This window comes from Staurois parvus, unplaced genomic scaffold (assembly GCF_062004578.1).
Source record: "Staurois parvus isolate SC_StPar_1 unplaced genomic scaffold, SC_StPar_1.0 ptg000645l, whole genome shotgun sequence".
Classification (NCBI taxonomy): domain Eukaryota; kingdom Metazoa; phylum Chordata; class Amphibia; order Anura; family Ranidae; genus Staurois; species Staurois parvus.
This window is the reverse complement of record NW_028318441.1, coordinates 675,975-697,119: the sequence shown is the minus strand read 5'-3', so window position 1 is coordinate 697,119 and position 21,145 is coordinate 675,975. Positions and strand designations below refer to the sequence as shown.

General features: G+C 41.0%; 1 protein-coding gene across 4 annotated transcripts in view; it reads left to right on the top strand.

The window, feature by feature from the left end:
* The window catches only part of LOC149448989 (uncharacterized), a 291,234-nt gene that overhangs the window by 69,992 nt on the left and 200,097 nt on the right, over nucleotides 1-21,145 (top strand). For all 4 annotated transcript variants that reach the window (XM_089693977.1, XM_089693975.1, XM_089693976.1 and 1 more), the window contains 2 exons: nucleotides 13,061-13,102; nucleotides 13,251-13,358. In XM_089693977.1, the coding sequence (XP_089550103.1) occupies nucleotides 13,061-13,102; nucleotides 13,251-13,358 (150 nt within the window). The remainder of the gene's footprint in view (nucleotides 1-13,060; nucleotides 13,103-13,250; nucleotides 13,359-21,145) is intronic.

Genomic DNA, 21,145 nt, shown 5'->3' with positions numbered 1-21,145 from the left:
GTGATGGTAATGGTAAACGGAGAGAGATCAGAGACCTTTTCTATGTCAAATGGAACCAGACAGGGATGCCCACTTTCCCCACTGTTGTTTGTTTTATCATTGGAACCCCTGTTATCAACAATTAGGAAGAATATAGATATAAGGGGAATAAATGTTGGAAAGACAGAACATAAGATAGCCGCCTTGGCGGATGATTTATTATTCTATGTTGGAAACCCGAGGATAACACTTCCTAACCTAATGAAAACATTGAAGGAATATGGGGAAATGTCAAATCTAAAAATTAACCCGAGCAAAACAGAGATATTAAATATAAATCTTCCAAAGAGTGAAAAAGAAAATATACAGAGAGAATTTCCCTTTATATGGAAAGATAGAGAAATAAAGTACCTGGGAGTAAAACTCACTCCCTCACAGAAAAATCTTTATAAAGCTAATTATATCCCAATGTTAAACGAAATCAGAGAGGAATTGAGGAAAATGGGTAGTGGAAATCCTTCCTGGCTGGGTCGTATTAACCTGATAAAAATGGTAATTCTCCCGAAAATACTGTATAAATTTCAGATGATTCCCATTAATCTTCCAGAGGTGTATTTTAGGACAATTAAGCGAATGGTAACTAAATATATATGGAAAAATAAAAAACCTAGGATATCATATGAAGTGCTAAGCAGAAATAAAGAGAAGGGGGGGTTGGGAGTACCGGACTTTAAAAGATACCACAGGGCAGTCATTTTAGCAAGAATTTTTGACTGGATATATAATTCAAAGAGTAAACATTGGGTCACAATTGAAAATACACTTAGTAGAAAGGAGTTGGGTAGGAGTGTATGGGTGCCACCACAGTTTAGAGAATTAGAGGAGAACACAAGTATATACACGAGAATTGTAATAAGGGAGTGGGATAAAATGCACAAACAGAGGAAATGGGATTATAATTCACTATTAATGTCACTAAGAAATTCAGAGTTTTTCTCCCCAGGTAAAGAGGAAATTTCAGGTAGATGGATTATGAAGGAAGACGCTCAGTTGAGAGATGTAATGGAGGGGGTAAACTTAAGAACACTGGAGGATTTGAAAAGGGAAGAGGGAAGAATTTTCACTAGGATAGATATATGGAGATATAATCAACTGAAACAATTTGTGGAGAAATTGACGAAGCCCCTTAGAACTAGGAAAGAGTGGAATGAATTTGAGAAATACTTAGAAGACCGAGGTGATGGGAAACACAGCACTGCTAAAGCATATAAAGCTCTCACGGATTTAGATAGTAACTTTAAATTAAAATACATAGAAAAATGGGAAAAGGATTTAGGAGTGGAGTGGGAAGAGCACACACAGAGGAAAATATATAGAATGGTACACGAAAATATTAGTATGCGTGAGGTGGAAATGAATTTTAAATGTTTGACAAGGTGGTATTTTACACCGGTGATAGAACACAAGTTGAGTGAGGAGAACCAACCCTGGTGTCGGCGAGGGTGTGGAGGGCTGGGCACGATATATCACATATGGTGGGAATGTTCAAAAATACAAGTATATTGGGAAAAAATTAGAAATCAAATCACGATTATCACTGGAATAGAGATAGGACTGGACCCTGAAACCTGTCTTTTTCATAACTCAATATTACCTGGAAATAAATATAAAGAACTGGGTATAATGTGCTACTTAAATGCAGCAAAAAGTCTGATTCCTAGGTTTTGGCGTAAGGTTGAGGTACCGAGGGAAGAGGATTGGATGAATAGAGTGGACCAGATTGCTAGAATGGAAAAACTTTATTATATGCAGGAAGATAGGATGGTGACATATCATATGAAATGGGGGAAATGGGAGGAGTTCAAAGTAAAGGTAAAGGAAGGTACTGAGTGAGTAAGTAAACATAAAGAAAAGGGAAAGAGAGGATAAGAAGAAAGGAAGAGAAAAGAGGAAAGGCCAAGGAAAAGGAGAAAATATAGCAATTAGCCTGTCTTTCTTTCTTCTTCTTTTCCAAGCCTCGGTATCCAGAGGATGTGAGATACAAGTCGATCAGATAGATGTCAGGGGTATATTGAAGCGAGGTGGGAGGGTGGAAAGGAAGGGGGTTAGGGGGAGAAAATGATATGAAATTAGTGTTTTATGAGATTTTGTAATGTTATATTTTTACATTATGGAAATGTGTATTGTTTTATTTGAAAAATAAATAAATATTTAAATTAAAAAAAAAAAAAAATTAAGTTCCAGTTGGGTTTGGTCAAGTTTAACCAATAGAGCAGGATCAAGAGTCTGTTTATGTTGGGCAACAAGATCAGTATACACTTGAGATTTAGTCAAAATCAATTATTTTCGAGCCTTTTTAAGTTGTGAAGACAGTTGAATAAGAAACCCCCTGACCGAGGCTTTATGAGCTGCCCAATTAATAGCCGGAGTCATGTCATCCGCCTTATTCATTTCAAAGTACAATTTCAAATGTGTGGAGATATCAAGACAGTAAGAAGAGTTACATAAGAGAGATTCATTAAGGCGCCAATGAGGAGCAGTCCTCCCATGTGTCTAAGATGAAAGCGTTAAAAGAACTGGGTCATGTTCGGACCAAGGTGTAGAAAGAATTTTAACTGAAATCAATCTAGAAAGTGAACATGTATGATCAATACGGGAATAACTGTTATGAGCCCTAGAGAAATGAGAGTATTCTCGAAAAGTTGGGTTAGCTTCTCTCCAGGCATCGACGAGATCATAGCGATATAAGAGCTGAGCAAACTTACAGCTCTGTCTAGAAGGGGATTTAAGCATGACGGTACAGGATTGATCCAGTAGCTGATCTAATGCTAGGTTAGAGTCACCAGCCAAAATAACATCGCCCTCAAGCTCTGAGGCCAAAGAGCTCAATAAAGAATGAAAGAACTCCACCTGATTTAAATTTGGAGCATAGTATACCAAAAAAGTGAGCAAGTTTCCACCCAAGTGACCTTTCACCAGAAGATAGCGTCCCTCCCAATCCCTAATAATTTTAGATTCAGTAAATGACAAACGGCGGGACAAACCAAGGACTACCCCTTGTTTCTTCTCCGTGGCATTAGCAAAATAACAGAGGATAATCTTTTTGGAAATATCGTGGTGTAAAAGAAGGGGGGAAATGTTTCTCCTGAAGGACTACGGTATCCACACCTAAAGAGCGGTATGAATTAAAGGCCTTAATATGTTTGGAAGGAGAGTTGAACCCCTGGACATTATGAGAGAGCAATCGGATAACCCCTCTGTCAGACCGTTGGGGAGACATGATCAATAACTGGCGAAGTATAGTCGGCGAGAGCGATCCACTCCCAGAGCACGAGAGAAATTAACCAATCAAGATTAACCAATAGCAAGGACAGCTGACCCTCAGATAGAAAAAGGGAAAGAAAACCTAGAAAAAGAAGAGAAAGAAGACACGCAGAGTATTCAAACCCTCGTGTCAAGCAACGTCTGGTATTACACATTATAACACAAGCGAAACAGAAGAATAAACCAGGATTGTCAGGACTAAAGCCCTGCAAAGAAGGGGTCTACCCAGAGAACTATCTCAGAGGAGAGTCTTCCAAGTCTGGGAGGGCCCATAGACACCCCTCCAACACAAATAATAAAATCAGCATAATGTAAACATTACTATAAGCGGAACCCCACAAGAACCAATATCAGCAGAAATAAAGATCACATTAGTACAAACAGCCATATAAATTTTTTTTTTCTTGAAACAGCCTAACAGTGGCAGCTAATGTTCCCAAGGGAAGCACTGAGAAACCACCACATAAAAATAGGAAAAAGTACGAAGTCCAAAAGTGAATAAGAAAAACCTCAAGTAGTCTTTCGATGCGATTTCGTCTTCCTGGAAGTTGAAGCAGACCACAATGGCGAAAGGAGGATGAGAAGTAGCTCCAGATGGAGAATGAGATGAAGGACTATGGGAAATGATACCCAATTGAAGCAGGAGTTCTTCACCTTCTTGAAATGTAGAGAACATGCAAGGTTTTCCATTGTAGGTAAACTGCAGCCGGAAAGGATAGGCCCACCAATAGCGGATATCCCACCGTACCAAGTGGGAAAGTAATGGCTTGAGGGATCCTTGTTTCTGGATGGTGGTCGGAGAAACATCCGCAAAGATTTGTATTTTATGTCCCGCGAGTTCCAGCTCCGGATTTTCTCTACCATATTTGACAATAACATCCCTAGGAGGCCCCCCGGTCTAGGGGGGATCAGTGACCTATGAATACGATCAATCTCTGTATGAAGAACATCAATTTCAGGCATTGCAGATCGTATGAGGGACTGAGCAAGGCTAGTAAGCTCTTTAATCGATTCCGGGAGCCCCCGAATACGGAAATTATAACGTCTGGCCCGGTTCTCTAGAGCATCAATTTTAAAGTAAGCTTCATCCAATCGATCCTGCAAATCAGTAATCATATTGGAGTTTTGGGACACATTATGGACTGTCGCATCAACTTCAGATTCAATACTATCAAGACTTTGGCTCAATTCTTGAAAATCTTGTTTCAGATCCGCCGCCAATTTAGTAGTAGCTCTATCCAATTCTTGTTGCAATAAGTCAGCAAAACGAGCAATAAGGGAGCTGGAGGGAGTGTTGGTGAATTCTCAGGGCAATCAAGATCAGGTTCCATATCACTGCTTTGGCTGAGAAATATAGCCGCCATCTCATTATCCAATAGAGAGGAAGCTTGAGAGTCAGGGCCTAGTTAGCAGGCCGAGGCCTGGAACACAGATACAACAGGGCTAGGAGGAGACTAGGGGGACTGTATAGGGTCACTCATCCCTGCAGAAGAAGCCACCATGTCTTGATCCCGGCGTGCAGCTGTTGCAGAGCCAGATTTAGCTCTCTGAGGGAGAGGAGCAGCTGTCAGAGAGGCAGTGGAGGCTGCAGGAGCCGAGCTAGACGCCATTTTGGACCTCTGCCCTCCACATGTATCGCATGCTGGGAGCCGCTGCAGCCCCTCCCCGCTACACATCCTGGCATGGGGAGAAAGGTCCGAGACACACGGTCCACTCCGGATGCAAATTGGGGTCCCTGCGGGGTTCGGTGCCAGTCTACAGGCTCTGGATGTGTCGGGGGAGTGCAGAGTGGTTACCGGGACATGTGTGCAGGCCATCCGCGCATGCGCACCTCTATGTAAATGTATTTTATTGGGATTTTATGTGATGGACCAACACAAAATGGCACAAAATTAAGGAAATAAGGAAATTGATAAATGTTTTTAAATTTTTTTTACAAATATCTGCAAAGTGTACCGTGCATTTGTATTAGGCCCCTTGAGTCAATACTTTGTAGAACCACCTTTTACTGTAATTTTTAGCTGCAAGTCTTTTTTGGGATGTCTCTGTCAGCTTTGCACGTCTAGAGAGTGACATTTTTTGCCCTTTCTTCTTTGCAAAATAGCTCAAGCTCTGTCAGATTGGATGGAGAGCGTCTGTGAACAGCAATTTTCAAGTCTTGCCACAGATTCTCAATTGGATTTTGGTCTGGACTTTGGGCCGTTCTAACACATGAATATGCTTTGCTCTTAAACATTGTCCTACTGGAAGGTGAATCTCCACTCCAGTCGCAAGTCTTCTGCAGATTCTAACAGGTTTTCTCCTAAGAATGCTCTGTATTTGGCTCTATTCATCTTCTCATCAGCTCTAACCAGCTTCCCTGCCCCGGCTGAAGAAAAGCATCCCCACAACATTTTGCTGCCACCACCATGCTTCACGGTGGGGATGGTGTTCACATCAGTGCAGCGTTAGTTTTCAGGCACACATAGCATTTTCCTTTTAGGTCAAAAAGTTCAATTTTGGTCTCATCTGACCAGAGCATCTTTTTCCACGTTTGCTTTGTCCCCACATGGCTTCTCGCAAACTGCAAACGGGACTTCTTATGGTTTTTTTTTCAACAATGGCTTTCTTCTTGCTACTCTTCCATAAAGGCCAGATTTGTGAAATGCACGACTAATAGTTGTCCTGTGGACAGAGTCTCCCACCTGAGCTGTGGATCTCTGCAGCTCCTCCAGAGTTACCATGGGCCTCTTGGCTGCTTCTCTGATTAATGCTCCTTGCCCAGCCTGTCGCTTTTAGGTGGACGGCTATGTCTTGGTAGGTGGTTATTATTATAATACAGGATTTATATAGCGCCTACAGTTTGCTCAGTGCTTTACAATATAAAGAGAAACAATACAACAACAGTAATACAATACAAGAGGGTTAGGAGGGCCCTGCTCCTTGGAGCTTACAATCTAAGAGGGAGGGGCTGGTGGTACAAAAGGTAATAACTGTGGGGGAAGAACTAATGGGAGGAATAGAAGATTCCGTTATTAGTTGAAGGTGGGATAGGCTTCCCTAAAGAGAGAGGTTTTCAGAGATTGCCTAAAAGTGGGCGGAGTAGGCGACAGTCAGATAGATTGGGGTAGAGCATTCCAGAGGATAGGGGAGGCTCTGGAGATGCCCTGGAGACGAGCATGGGTGGAAGAGACAAGGGAGATAGAGAGCAGGAGGTCATGTGAGGAGTGGAGAGGACGGTTTGGGTGATATTTAGAGACAAGATTGGTGATGTAATTTGGGGCAGAGTTAAAAATGGCTTTATATGTTTTTGTTAATAATTTGAATTATATTCGTTGGGCAATGGGAAGCCAGTGGAGGGATTGACAGAGAAGTATGGCAGATATGGAACAGTTAGAAAGGTGGATGAGTCTGGCAGCAGCATTCATGATAGCCTGCAATTAGGTAGGTGTGATGGGAGTGACTTTGAGGGGGTCTCCGGTTGTCCAGGTCTATCTCCTGCTGGACCAGCCTGTCCAACTCAGTCACCCATTGCTCCTGGGGTTGCTCTCCCAGGAATGGCATCCGTAACTTTCGATGGTCCCTGGCCCGTTCCCCTGGGGTTGGATAGCACTTGCCCTTGTCAATACCAGCAACCTGGAGGGCTCCTCTCCAAAGCACCTCCTAAATCCGCTGCCTGAACTCCAGGTACTGATCCGCAGACACAGTCCTGGGGTATGTTGCAAGAACAGTCTGCAGCAACCCTGGGAACTCTGATGCCAGGTCCATTTCTCCACTGGGGTGATTGACGTCTCCTTTCCTGATCTTGAATCCCGGTGGTGGTTTGGATGTGTTCACAGCTTGGAAGCACAATCCCACCGCTTGCCACAAGTGTAACGGAACCAGACCCCACCTGCACTAGGGTATTTCCGTTAGACTCCCGCTTCCCTGTCTCGTCTTGTATGGCCAGCGGTGGTGTCCATGGATCTGTGTTCGGACAGGGAAGCGGGAGTCTAACGGAAATACCCTAGTGCAGGTGGGGTCCGGTTCTGTTTACAGTAGGCCAATGAGGAGGGAGTTACAATAGTCAAGGCAAGAGATAACAAGGGAGTGAATAAGTTGCTTAGTGGTTTCAGAGGTTAAGACTGGGTGTGTCTTGGAGATGTTACGGAGGTGAAGTCTACAAGATTTTGATAGGGATTGGATATGGGGCTGGAAGGACAGATGGGAGTCCAGGATTACACCAAGTACCCTGGCAAGAGGGGAAGGACTGATGGTTGTATTATTGATCTTGATGGAGAAGTCAGGAGAGGGGGCAGGGGCTGGAGAAAATGGTATGAGCTCCGTTTTGGAAAGATTTAGTTTGAGGAAGTGGGGTGACATCCATGCTGGTATGTCACTTAGTAGGTTAGTAATGTAGGATCAGACTGAAGGGGCGAGGTGAGGAGTAGAAAGATGGATTTGTGTGTCATCCACATAGAGATGGTTCTTAAAGCCATGGGAGTTTATCAAGTGACCAAGGGAGGAGGTGTAGATGGAGAAGAGAAGGGGTCAAAGGACAGAACTTTGAGGCATCCCTACAGAAAGAAGAAGTGGAGAGGAGGCACTGCATTCAGCTGTTTTCTCCCATCTCTCTGAGGATTGCAGTGATCTACCGGCCTCCTGGACCAGTGTCGCGCTTTCTGGATGACTTCTCTGCTTGGCTACCCTACTTTCTCTCCTCTGAAATACCCACTATCACTCTTGGAGATTTTAACATCCCCATTAATGCGAACAACCCAGCTACATCCCAACTCTTCAAACTAACATCCTTTGCCTTAACACAATGAATGCAGTCCTCCACTCACTCTGATGGGAATACATTACACCTTGTTTTCTCCCATCTCTGCACTCCCTACAACCTCACACACACCTCATTTCTCCTCTCTGATCACAATCTCATCACCTTCTCAGGATCCTCGTCTTCAAAACACTTTTCTCTCCAAGCAGCAAACAGTTACTCACTGAAATCTTCACAACTTAAACCCTTCTCTTTTCTACTCTGCAACTGACCGCCTGACAGAATCTCTCCCCTGTCCTGCCCTGACCTGGCCCCTGCTGTCTACAACAGTTCACTTTCATCCACACTAGACTCACTTGCTCCTTTAGCTACACAAAGTATCAGGCCCCATTACAAACGTGGCAGACTGACAACACCAGAAATCTTAAGTGACATAGTCGTGCACTGGAGCGATTGTGGCGTAAAACCAAATCTCAGCAAGCATTCACCCCATAGAAATCTGCTTTCTTAACATACAATTCCACCCTCTATGCTGCCAAACAAGCTTACTTTGTCACTCTTATTAATACTTTGTCATCCAGCCCTCATTGTCTCTTCTCTACTTTTAACTCTACTTTCTTCACCTCCACCCAGTACCTCACTCACTGCTTACGAGATTTCAAATAAATAATTTAAAAAACAAGATTGATGCAATTCGTAGATGCATCTCCGCTACACAGACATCTATCCCACTTAGCATACCTTGTACTAAACCCTCAACACTTACCTCTTTTGACTTTGCTACTACTGAAGAGGTCACTAAAGTTTTCACAGAAGCCCACCTCACCACCTGCCCCCTGGATCCTGTCCCCTCTCAACTACTATGGTCTCCCTCTTCTTCTGCCCTATGCTCCCTCACTCACATCTTCAATCTCTCCCTCTCCAATGGTGCCTTCTCCATCCCTCTAAAGCATGCACAGATCACTCCCATACTTAAAAAAGCCCTCGCTGGACCCCACCAACCTGAACAACTTAAGACCCATCTCCCTGCTCCCATTTACCTCTAAACTCTTAGAACGCTTAGTCTACAATCGCCTGAGCTCCTACCTCACTGACAACAACCTTCTTGACCCCTTACAGTCTGGTTTTCGCTCACTACACTCCACTGAAACTGCCCTACTAAAACTCACTAATGATTTACTAACTGCTAAAACTAATGGCCACTACTCCATACTCTTACTACATGACCTCTCTGCAGCTTTTGATATGGTTAACCATACCCTTCTCAAAAAACTCCACTCTTTTGGCCGCCGAGACTTGGCCTACCAATTAGTGGCTGAGTTGCTGTTGTTCCCAGTTTCTTCCATTTTGTTATAATACCACTAATAGTTGACCATGAAAGATTTAGTAGCAAGGAAATGTCACCGATGGACTTATTGCACAGGTGGCAACCTATCATAGTACCATGCTTGAATTTACTGAGCTCCTGAGAGCGACCCATTCTTTCACAAATGTTAAATGTTTGTAGAAGCAGTCTGCATGCCTAGGTGCTTGATTCTATACACCTGTGGCCATGGAGGTGATTAGAACATCTGAATCCAATGATTTGGAGGGATGTCCCAATACTTTTGGCAATATAGTGTGTATGTATGTATGTACAGTATATGTGTGTATGTGTATATATATATATATATGTGTGTGTGTATATATATGTGTATATATATATATATATATATATATATATATATATATATATATAATTTTTTTTTTTTTTACAGTACAGAAGAGTTTAGGGAAATATCTAGGATTTTCACTTTTAAATTCTCTAAATGAGAAAGCGATTGAGGACAGTGAGCTGTCAGTTTCCCTTTCCCCTGCATACCTGCAATGTATTGAACACAGGTATGCCCTATACACATAGGACTGTGTTCATTCATAAAACATACACAGTAAACAAGGGGCTGATGTTCCCCTTCAGAATGAACATAGTTCTGGGTAGAGCACATGCCTGTGTTGATCTAGAGAATCCATGAACATGATAGGTTCACTGAAACTTCACCATCACCCCCACGATTCTTGCAACCCAGTCTCCCCATCCCCCAGCTCGCAGTTGCTGAAGAAGCTGACACAGGCTCTGAATCCTGCAGATTGATGGGAAGGAAGGGGGCAGTTGGAGGACACAGGGGAGAATGTCAAAGCCCATGGAGAGTGGCAGAGGAGCAGAAACAAAGTTCAGCAGATCTGCTGGAGGTAAAGAGAGTGCTAAGCTTTTCACATGCCTCCACTTCTTGGTTTTAGTGTGAGGACAGGTTGCTATAGAAGTGGAGGCATATGAAAAGCATGCACGCTCTAGCTTGATGCTGAATTGTGTGCCCCTTCGTCAAGCGCAGCCACATGTCCAAAGAAAAGAGGGACTGAAAGAGGGGGGTGGATTCCTGGAGTTGTATCCAACCCCTCTAATCTTTCAAACACAGAATGGACCATTACTGGCTGTTTCCCGACATTTCAAGTATATGGATTAAACAAACTAAAGGACTGAGGAAAGGAAGAAAGCATAGAAGCATTTGGGTAATGAGCACTCTTTATTTTTGCTTTCCCATACTTCTCCTTTAACCACTTGCCTACAGGGCACTTATACCCCCTTCCTGCCCAGGCCAATTTTCAGCTTTCAGCGCTGTCGCACTTTGAATGACAATTGTGCGGTCATGCAACACTGTACCCATATGAAATTTTTATAATTTTTTTGAGAGAGATGGAGCTTTTTTTGGTGCTATTTAATCACCTCTAGGTTTTTTATTTTTTGCTAAACAAACCAAAAACAACTGAACATTTTTTTTAAAAAAAATTCTTAGTTTTTGTTATACAATTTTGTAAATAAGTGATTTTTCTCCTTCACTGATGTGCTCTAATGAGGCTGCATTGATGGGCACTGATAGGCGGCACTGATGAGGCACTGGTAGGTGGCACTGATGGGCATTGACAGGCATCAATGATGGGCACTAAAAGGCAGCACTTATATATGGCACTGACAGGCGGCACTGGCTGGCACTGTTAGGTGGCACTCACTGCAACTGTTACGCGGCACTGATAGGTAGCACTGACAGGCACTGATAGGTGGCACTAACTGGCATTGATAGGTGGCACTGACTGGCACTGATAGGTAACACTGAAAGGCAGCTCAGATGGGCACTGATATGTGGCATTGATGTGCACTGGTAGGCACTTATATGTGGCATTGATGAGGCACTGATGGGCACTGGCAGGTGGCATTGATGAGCACTGACAGCTGGCATTGATGGACACTGACAGGTGGCACTGCTGGGGCTACACTGATCATCAGGGCACACTGATCATCAGTGCCCTGATGATCGGTGTATATGTCCCCTCCGAGGAATGCCGATTACTGACTCTCCTCTCCTCACGAGCTGTCAGCATGACAGCTCATGAGCAGAGAAATGCAGATAACTGGCATTTCCCTATTTACATGCGATCAGCTGTGAGTGGACACAGCTGATCACATGACCAAGCCGGCATCTTTGGCTCTTCCCGTTGATCTGTGATCCACTGTGTCCAAGGGACACAGCGCACCACCGATCGCCAAACTGTGTGCTCCCACGCAGTTAGAGTGGGAGGACGTCATATGACGTCCTCTCAGAAGAGAGAACTGCCTTGCACCCGTCATTTCTATTTATGGCGGGCAGGAGGCGGTTAAATAAAAATTTTGATCTTTGAGTCCGATATGTACAAGATTCAACATCTAATAATATATACACTCACCGGCCTCTTTATTAGCTACACCTGTTCAATTGCTTTGTAACACAAATTGCTAATCAGCCAATCACATGGCAGCAGCTCAATGCATTTAGGCATTTACACGTGGTAAAGACAACTTGCTAAAGTTCTAACCGAGCATCAGAATGGGGAACAAAGGGGATTTAAGCGACTTTGAACGTGGCATGGTTGTTGGTGCCAGACGGGCTGGTCTGAGTATTTCAAAAACTGCAGATCTACTGGGATTTTCATGCACAACCATCTCTAGGGTTTACAGAAAATGGTCCAAAAAAGAGAAAATATCCAGTGAGCGGCAGGTGTGGACAAAAATTCCTTGCTGATGACAGGGGAGAATGTGCCGTCTGGTTCGAGATGATAAAAAGGCAACAGTAAGTCAAATAACCACTCGTAACAACTAGAGCATGCAGAATACTATCTCTGAATGCACAACATGTCGAACCTTCAATCAGATGGTTTACAGCAGCAGTGGGTACCACTCCTGTCAGTTAAGAACAGGAAACGGAGGCTACAATTCGCACAGGCTCACCAAATTTGGACAAGATTGGAAAAATGTTCCCTGGTCTGATGAGTCTCGATTTTCAGCTGCGACATTCAGATGGTAGGGTCAGAATTTGACATAAACCACATGAAAGCATGGATCCATCCTGCCTTGTATCAGTGGTTCAGGCTGGTGGTATAATGGTATGGGGGATATTTTCTTGGCACACTGACCATATCCATCCCTTTATGACTACAGTGTACCGATCTTCTGATAGCTACTTTCAGCAGGATAATGCACCATGTCACAAAGCTCAAATCATCAGGGCTTCATTTTCAGGCAAGTATTAAATGGGCTAGTATGTGATGCATACTAGCACATTTTACACTTAACTTGCAGAGAGAAGATTGTTGTGTGTTACAGTCAGATTAGGCACACCTTACTTCCTGACAGGAGGATGTACTTCTGACTCTCCCTGGCCTGTCCCTTTCATCCTTTTTAGATTTGAATTCTTTTCATTCATGAAAGATCAGATGATATGTGGTTGATATCTATGGTAGTCAGACCACCTAAATAAGTATGATTCATGAAAGAAATTAAATTTCATACTTCTTAATTTTCAACCACAAGGTCGTAGATCGTAGACTTCTCATGTTTATGTTACCTGTTTAGCGCACTTATGCAAAATAATTTGTCCATATGCTTTAAATATGCTTTTCACTTTCTGTGTGCAATTATTATTTATATATTTGTTTGTTTATTTTTAACAGAGTCCAGTCTTGGAAAGAAGAGTGATGGCTCTAAAATATTCGGTATGTTGTATTCTTTTTAATTGTCTTTGGTGTTCTTTGTTTTAGTTTTTTTTGGTCTTGATCAATTTTTTTTGTCTTATTCCATGGTTGAAATAGTAGTTAAATAATATAAAGTTTTATTATGAATATTTTGGTTTTACTCTTCTAGGAAACCTTCAAGATTTCATCTCGTGCAGAGGCATCTGTAGTGCTAAAACTTACTCAGCAGCTAAGTGACAGTTTGGAACAGTATTTTCTTAATTGTAAAGGACTTGAAGTAAGTTTCCAAAAGCTCAATGTATTTCGATAATGTAATAATATATATTAACTTTATGTAACCTTCCTTACAAAGAAGAAAACTAGTACAGTCTCATGTGCTTACATAAATATCAATAGTACATATTTCACTTAGTGGAGACATTACATATAATTATGTCCACATTTATGGTATACATAGATAAAGCTTGAAAATTGTGGTCTCTCAAGAATAATAATAGGGTTAGGTGGTAAGGGTAGATCAGATCCAGAGGCCCCAGATGTTATCAAAACTTTTAGGGGGAGACCCTGGTGGTGGTTGGTATAAAGAAACAACAGAGTTAATTAACTTCTTCCTCTCTGATAGAATTGGAGGAAAGGGTCTTGGGTCCAGTAAATGTTATCACAGTATACAGGTGAAACTCGAAAAATTAGAATATCGTGCAAAAGTTCATTTATTTCAGTAATGCAACTTAAAAGGTGAAACTAATATATGAGATAGACTCGTTACATGCAAAGCAAGATAGTTCACGCCATGATTTGTCATAATTGTGATAATTATGGCTTACAGCTCATGAAAACCCCACATCCACAATCTCAGAAAATTAGAATATTACATGCAATCAATAAAACAAGGATTGTACATAGAACAATATCAGACCTCTGAAAAGTATAAGCATGCATATGTACTCAGTACTTGGTTTGGACCCCTTTTGCAGCAATTACTGCCTCATGGCATGGAAGCTATCAGCCTGTGGCACTGCTGAGGTGTTATGGAAGACCAGGATGCTTCAATAGCGGCCTTCAGCTCTTCTGCATTGTTCGGTCTCATGTCTCTCATCTTTCTCTTGGCAACGCCCCATAGATTCTCTATGGGGTTCAGGTCAGGCCCATCAAGCACAGCAATCCCACGGTCATTGAACCAAGTTTTGGTGCTTTTGGCAGTGTGGGCAGGTGCCAAGTCCTGCTGGAAAATGAAGTCAGCATCCCCATAAAGCTCACCTGCGGAAGGAAGCATGAAGTGCTCCACAATCTCCTGGTAGATGGCTGCGTTGACCCTGGACTTAATGAAACACAGTGGACCAACACCAGCAGATGACATGGCTCCCCAAATCAACACAGACTGTGGAAACTTCACACTGGACTTCAAGCATCTTGCAGTGTGTGCCTCTCCATTCTTCCTCCATACTCTGGGTCCTTGGTTTCCAAATGAGATGCAAAAGTTGCTCTTGATGCACTGACTCCAGCCTTATTCCACTTCTTCTGAAAGTCCCAACACTTTTGAATGGCCTTTTCCTGACAATCCTCTCCAGGCTGCGGTCATCCCTGCTGCTTGTGCACCTTTTTCTTCCACATAACTTTCTATTAATGTGCTTTGATACAGCACTTTGGGAACATCCAGCTTCTTTTGCAATTACTTTTTGAGGCTTTCCCTCCTTATGGAGGGTGTCAATGATGGTTTTCTGCACAACTGTCAGGTCAGCAGTCTTTCCCACAATTGTGATTCCTACTGAACCAGACTGAGATACCATTTAAAGGCTCAGGAACCCTTTGCAGGTGGTAATTATGGATTAATTAGCTGATTAGAGTGGGACACTTTCAGCTGAGAATATTGCACCTTTTCACAATATTCTAATTTTCTGAGATTGTGGATTTGGGGTTTTCATGAGCTGTAAGCCATAATCATCACAATTATGACAAATCACGGCTTGAATTATCTTTCTTTGCATGTAATGAGTCTATCTCATATATTAGTTTCACCTTTTAAGTTGCATTAATGAAATAAATGAACTTTTGCACAATATTCTAATTTTTTGAGTTTCACCTGTAGTTCAGTGGCTCTTATAATTTTTTCCTGATGACAGCCTCCTGGTAGCGTTTAGTTCATTTTAATGCTTTTAATATTTTATATATTTTTGTCAGACTTTTAGGCACTTGAACTCTGGAAGTTTTTACCACTTTATCACCAGAGCATTTTTTGCTATTCAGCAATGCGCTAATTTAACTGGCAATTGCCTGGTCATGCAATACTGTGTGCAAATGAAATTATAATTTTTTTCATACAAGTGGAGCTTTCTTTTAGACCAGTATTTGGTCACCAATGGGTTTTTTTTTTTTCTGTGATACAAACGAACAAACACTAAAAATTTTGGGAAAAATATTTTCTACTTTCGGTTATGAAACATAACCAATAAGAAAATAAAAAATCTAATTTCTGCATAAATTTAGGCCGCCATGTATTCTGCTACATATCTTTGGTTAAAAAAAAATCCCATTAAGTGTATACTATTGGCTTGTGCGAACATTATAGCGTCTACAAACTATGGTGTACATATACTGGAATTTATTATACTAATAATTTCAGGGATCAGCAACTTATTCAGACTGTGATTGCTTGGGGGGCAATCTGGCACTAGCTGATGAAGGCTGGCAGGTATACTGATTAACTGACATCAATAGTGACACTAATACAGTGATCAGTGCTAATACTGTACACCAGGGCTTGACAAATTTGCTTTGAATCTAGAAGCCAGCTAGAAAAGTTAGGAGCCAGTTTTTTGTAACCACTTGCTTACTGGGCCACTTCCTGCCCAGGCCAATTTTCAGTTTTCAGTGCTTTCACATTTTTTTTTTTTTTTATAATTTAAATATTTATTCATTTTTCCATTTTAAATACATTTCATCAACACATTGTAGGTATATATATATATATAAAGAAATATATTCTATAAAATTATATTATCCAACATTTCTACTTTATTTACTCTATACAACATTTCCCTCCCAACACCGCCCCCCACCCCAAGTCCCCTCTGCCTATCCTACCTTTTCTCTGCATCTTCTTACATCAGCAAGTGAAGTTTTTCTGTTGTTATCTTTTATTCTTTCCTATACTTCCTGTATAATCTAGCTTTTTCCCAGTTCTCCCATTTCCCATAATAGGCCTCCAACCTATCTTCTTGGATATGACTCAACCTTTCCATCTTTTTGATCTGCTCAACTCTTTCAATCCAGTCCTCTTCCTTCGGTATCTCTGTTTGACGCCAGAACTTGGGTATCAGAGCTTTTGCAGCATTAATATAGTACCATATCCCTGATTTTTTGTATTTATTTACAGTTATATCCATGTTATGCAAAATACATACTTCTGGGTCTAGTTCTATATCTATTTCTGTCAATTTTCCTATCAAGTGGATTACTGTTTTCCAGAATAACTGGATTTTAGGGCATCCCCACCATATATGGTATGTAGTGCCTACCTCTCCACATCCCCTCCAACACAGTGGTGAACTCTCCCCACATATCTTATTTTCAACATTTGGTGTGATGTGCCATCTCGTCAAACACTTATAGTTCATCTCTACCTCTCTCATAGAGACGTTCTCGTGAATTAATCTATACATTCTCCTCTGCTTTTCCTCATCTATCACAACTCCCATATCCATTTCCCATTTTGTTATATATGTTGGCTTTGTGTATGTGTCTAATTCAGTGAGTATTTTGTAAACTTTAGTAATCCCGTGTTTCCCATCACCTTGTGTTCCCAATACCTTTTCGAACAGATTCCAATTTTCTTTTGTCCTTAAAGGCTTTGGCAAACTTCCGACAAAACACCTCAATTGAAAATACCGCAATTCATCTAGTTTAGTGAAGATCTCACCCTCTTTTTTCTTCAAATCACCAAATGATCCTATTTCATCTCCCACCAGAATATCTCTCAATTGCACCCTGTCTTTTTTAAACCACCTCCCACCTATTTCTTCTCTGCCTGGGGGGAAAAACTCTGTTTTTTAGTGGAATCAGTGTTGAATTAAAAGTCCATTTCATACTTTTGTGTAAATTATCCCAAACCTTTAGTACATTTAAAGTGTATGTATTTACATTGTCGTTTAAACCTCTATACTGTGTTGGCACCCATATCATTCTTCCCAGGTCTATTCCACTGAGTTCATTCTCTATTCTCACCCAACTTTTTTTATAATTATATATCCAATCTATAGTTCTTGCCAATATTACCGCTTTGTAATATCTTTTAAAGTCTGGGAGCCCTAAACCCCCTCTTTCTTTCCTCCTACTCAACAGTTCGTATGACAGTCTTGGTTTTTTATTCCTCCATATGTATTTTGTTATCAGTTTCTTAATTATTTTAAAAAAAATCTCTGGGAGTTTAATTGGGATCATTTGATATCTATATATGATTTTTGGTACTATTATCATTTTTACCAGATTAATACGGCCCATCCATGTCGGGGTTCCTCCCTCCAATCTTTTTAACTCGTCTCTAATCTCATTTATCAACGAAATATAGTTTAATTTATATAGATGTTTATATGAGGCTGTAAGCTTTACTCCTAGATATTTTATATCTCTGTCTTTCCATTTAAATGGGAATTCCTTTTGTATTTTTTCTTTTTCACTTTTTAAGATGTTTATATTTAGAATCTCCGTTTTTGTTGGGTTTATCTTTAAGTTTGATAGTTCTCCATATTCCTTTAATAATTTCATTAAGTTTGGAAGTGTTATCCTGGGATTTCCCACATAGAACAGCAAGTCGTCTGCGAAAGCAGCAACTTTATGTTCTGTGTCTCCTATCAGGATTCCCTTTACATCTCTATTCAGCCTTATTGTTGACAACAATGGTTCTAATGATATAACATACAACAAAGGGGACAATGGGCATCCCTGTCTTGTTCCATTTGACATCTCAATGGGTTCTGAACTCTCCCCATTTACCGCAATGACCATAGAAGGGTATCTGTACAACTTCCCTATCCACTCTCTCATCCTAGGCCCAATACCTAAGGCTTCCAGAGTATCTGTCATGAATCTCCAATTCACTCTGTCGAACGCTTTTTCAGCATCTATAGAGAGTAACACCACTGGTTCTTTTCCCTTTTTGCTCTTTTGGATTAACATCAATGATCTTAACCCATTGTCTTTTCCCTCCCTCCCTGGGACAAAACCCACCTGATCCTCTTGTATCCATTCTGGCATTAGCTCTTTCAATCTATTTGCTAGGACTTTTGCATATATCTTGATATCGGTGTTCAATAATGAAATAGGTCTATAGCTCGAACACTGTTAGGGGTCTTTTCCCTCTTTTTGTATGAGCACTACTTGGGCTTGTAATGATTCTCTTCTTATTTCCATCTCTCCACCTAGAGCGTTCATATAATTTCTAAGTTTTGGTATTAAAATTTCACTAAATTTTTTATAATATCTGGCTGTATATCCGTCTGGCCCTGGGCTTTTCCCCGACACTGACCCCTTCAGAGCTAATTTTATTTCCTCCTGTGAGATATCTACATCTAGGGAGTTCAGTTGGTCCTCACTTAGTTTTAGTAACCCTGCCATTTCCAGATATTTCTTTCTTTTTTGAATCTTCTCACTTTGTATGTTTTCTACTCCTTCCAGGGGACTTATATTATACAGTTTCCTGTAATATTCTGTGAAGGCTTTGATGATATCTTTATTTGAATGCAACATGTTTCCTTTAGCATCTTTTATTTTTTCTATATAATTTCTATTTTTCTTTTTCCTCAGGGCTCTCATCAGATATTTTCCAGGTCTTTCTCCCCATCTATATCTCTCACTCAAAACTCTGTTATATACTTTTCTCCTCTCCTCTTCTATCACTTCTTTCAATTCTTCTTGCTTTTTTTTTTAACTTCAGCTCTATTTCTTTTGTTATCCTGTTCTTATGTATTTGTTCTATTTTACTTATATCTTCTAAGAGGTCACTCATTTTCTCCCTTCTTTCTTTTTTCTTTCTTGCCCCAATTGCCATTAATATTCCTCTTATATATGCTTTGTGAGTTTCCCACACTGTGGCTGTTGATACCTCACCTGTCTCATTCTCCTTAAAAAAGCGTTCGATCTCCTGCCCTATTTTCTGAGCTATTTCCTTTTCCACTAAAAGTGTCTCATTCAATTTCCATCCCAGCCCTCCGATTTTCCTCCTCCCCCATTCCATTTTCATGATAACTGGGGCATGGTCTGATAAAGATATTGGCTCTATTTCTACTTGGATCAGATGGTCAATTGATTGATGTTCTATTAATATATGATCTAGTCTTGAATATCTCTTATGCATATTTGAAAAGAAAGTATAATCTCTATCTTGCATATGTGTAATTCTCCAGGAATCTACCAATTGACTTATGTGTAATTCTTTTTTCAATAATTTCAGGGCCCTATTTCCCTCTCTTTTTGTATGGGAGGTGGCGTCCCTTTGTGGATCCATACAAAAGTTAAAGTCCCCTGCCAGGATCAAACGTCCTTTTTTAAAGTCCATCAACTTCCTCAACACTTTTTTCAGATACGCCTCCGGTTTTTTATTAGGACAGTAGATGTTGGCCAGTGTACACTCAATCTCTTGTAACTTGCCCTTTAAAAACAAGAATCTCCCATCTGGGTCTGTCTTTCTATCTTCCAACTCAAACCTAATATTCTTTGCCATACCTATTGCTACCCCTTTTGCTCTTTTAACCGGGGAGTCTGCGTAGTACCATGTTGGGTGATTTCTAGACCTCAGCCTAACATTTGACTTTATCTCAAGATGTGTCTCCTGTAGAAATATCACTGAGGCAGCCCTATGGTGTAGTTCTTTAAATACTCTATATCTTTTCCCAGGGCAGTTCATCCCATTTACATTATATGTTATAAACTGAATCTCTTCCATCTTCCTTAATTTTCCTCTTTTTTCCTCCATCTATATTTTCCTTTTCTCTCCCCTTTTCTCATTTCCTCTTCTTCTCCCTTCTTCTCCTCTCCTCCTTCTCCCTTCTCACTTGCTTTTATAACTTCTTTTATCTTGCAGAAATAACATCCCCCCTCTCCCATTTCCCACCCTTCCAACCTCCCCGCTCCCCCCCTCCCCCCTCCCCTACCCCCTCTTTTTAGGCCCATCATTTGCCTACTAATCATTTATGGATTATAAGATCCACTTTTGATTTAATCCTTGGGCTAAGACTCCGTCCATGGGCGACTTCCCCTTGTCTAACCTCCCCATAACCTCCCAGGTCCCATCCAGATTTATCTCAGACACAATAAAACGAGGACGGTGGGGGGAGGACAAAAAAAAAAAAAAAAAAAAAAAAAAAGGAAAAACCTATTTCTCCTCCTCCATCCCTCCCCCCTACCCCCCGCCTCCTCCCCCCCACAAGCTGCCAGTCTTCTTTTCTCTTCGTTCTATTTTCCCATTGTTCTTCTTCCCAGCCAGGGATTTCCATTCTTTGAATTTTTAAACTATCAAAAAAATTTTTCAAGTCTTCTGGAAACCTGAGGTATGCTGTAGTCCCGTTTTTCCATCCTATTAAGCATTCAGGGGTCCCCCATCTATATTGCACATTTTGTTCTTTCAATCTTTCCAATAGGGGTCTCAAAGATCTCCTTCTCCACAGAGTCTCTGGGGCCAGATCCGCATATATCTGTATGTCTCCTCCTTCATATTTAATTACTGATTTTCCTTTGGTCTTCTTCCAGATTTTTTCTTTATCCCGGAGCTCATAGAATTGTACTAATATATCTCTCGGCCTTTCTTTCCCCTGGACTCTTTGAATTTTTCCTTTTCTAAAAGTTCCTTCTATTTTAGTCCTATCCATTTCAGGGCTGTCTGTTATAGTATTAAGTATTTTACAAACCACCTCTTGCAGACTTTCTCCCTTTGAGTTCTCTGGGACCCCACGTATCAGGATATTTCTCTTCCTGTCTTTGTTTTCTTGTATCTCAACCTTATATAGCAGTTTTTCTTGGGCTTTCCCTATGTTAGTTATTTCTTTTTCTAGTTCAAGGATCGCCTGGGTCTGA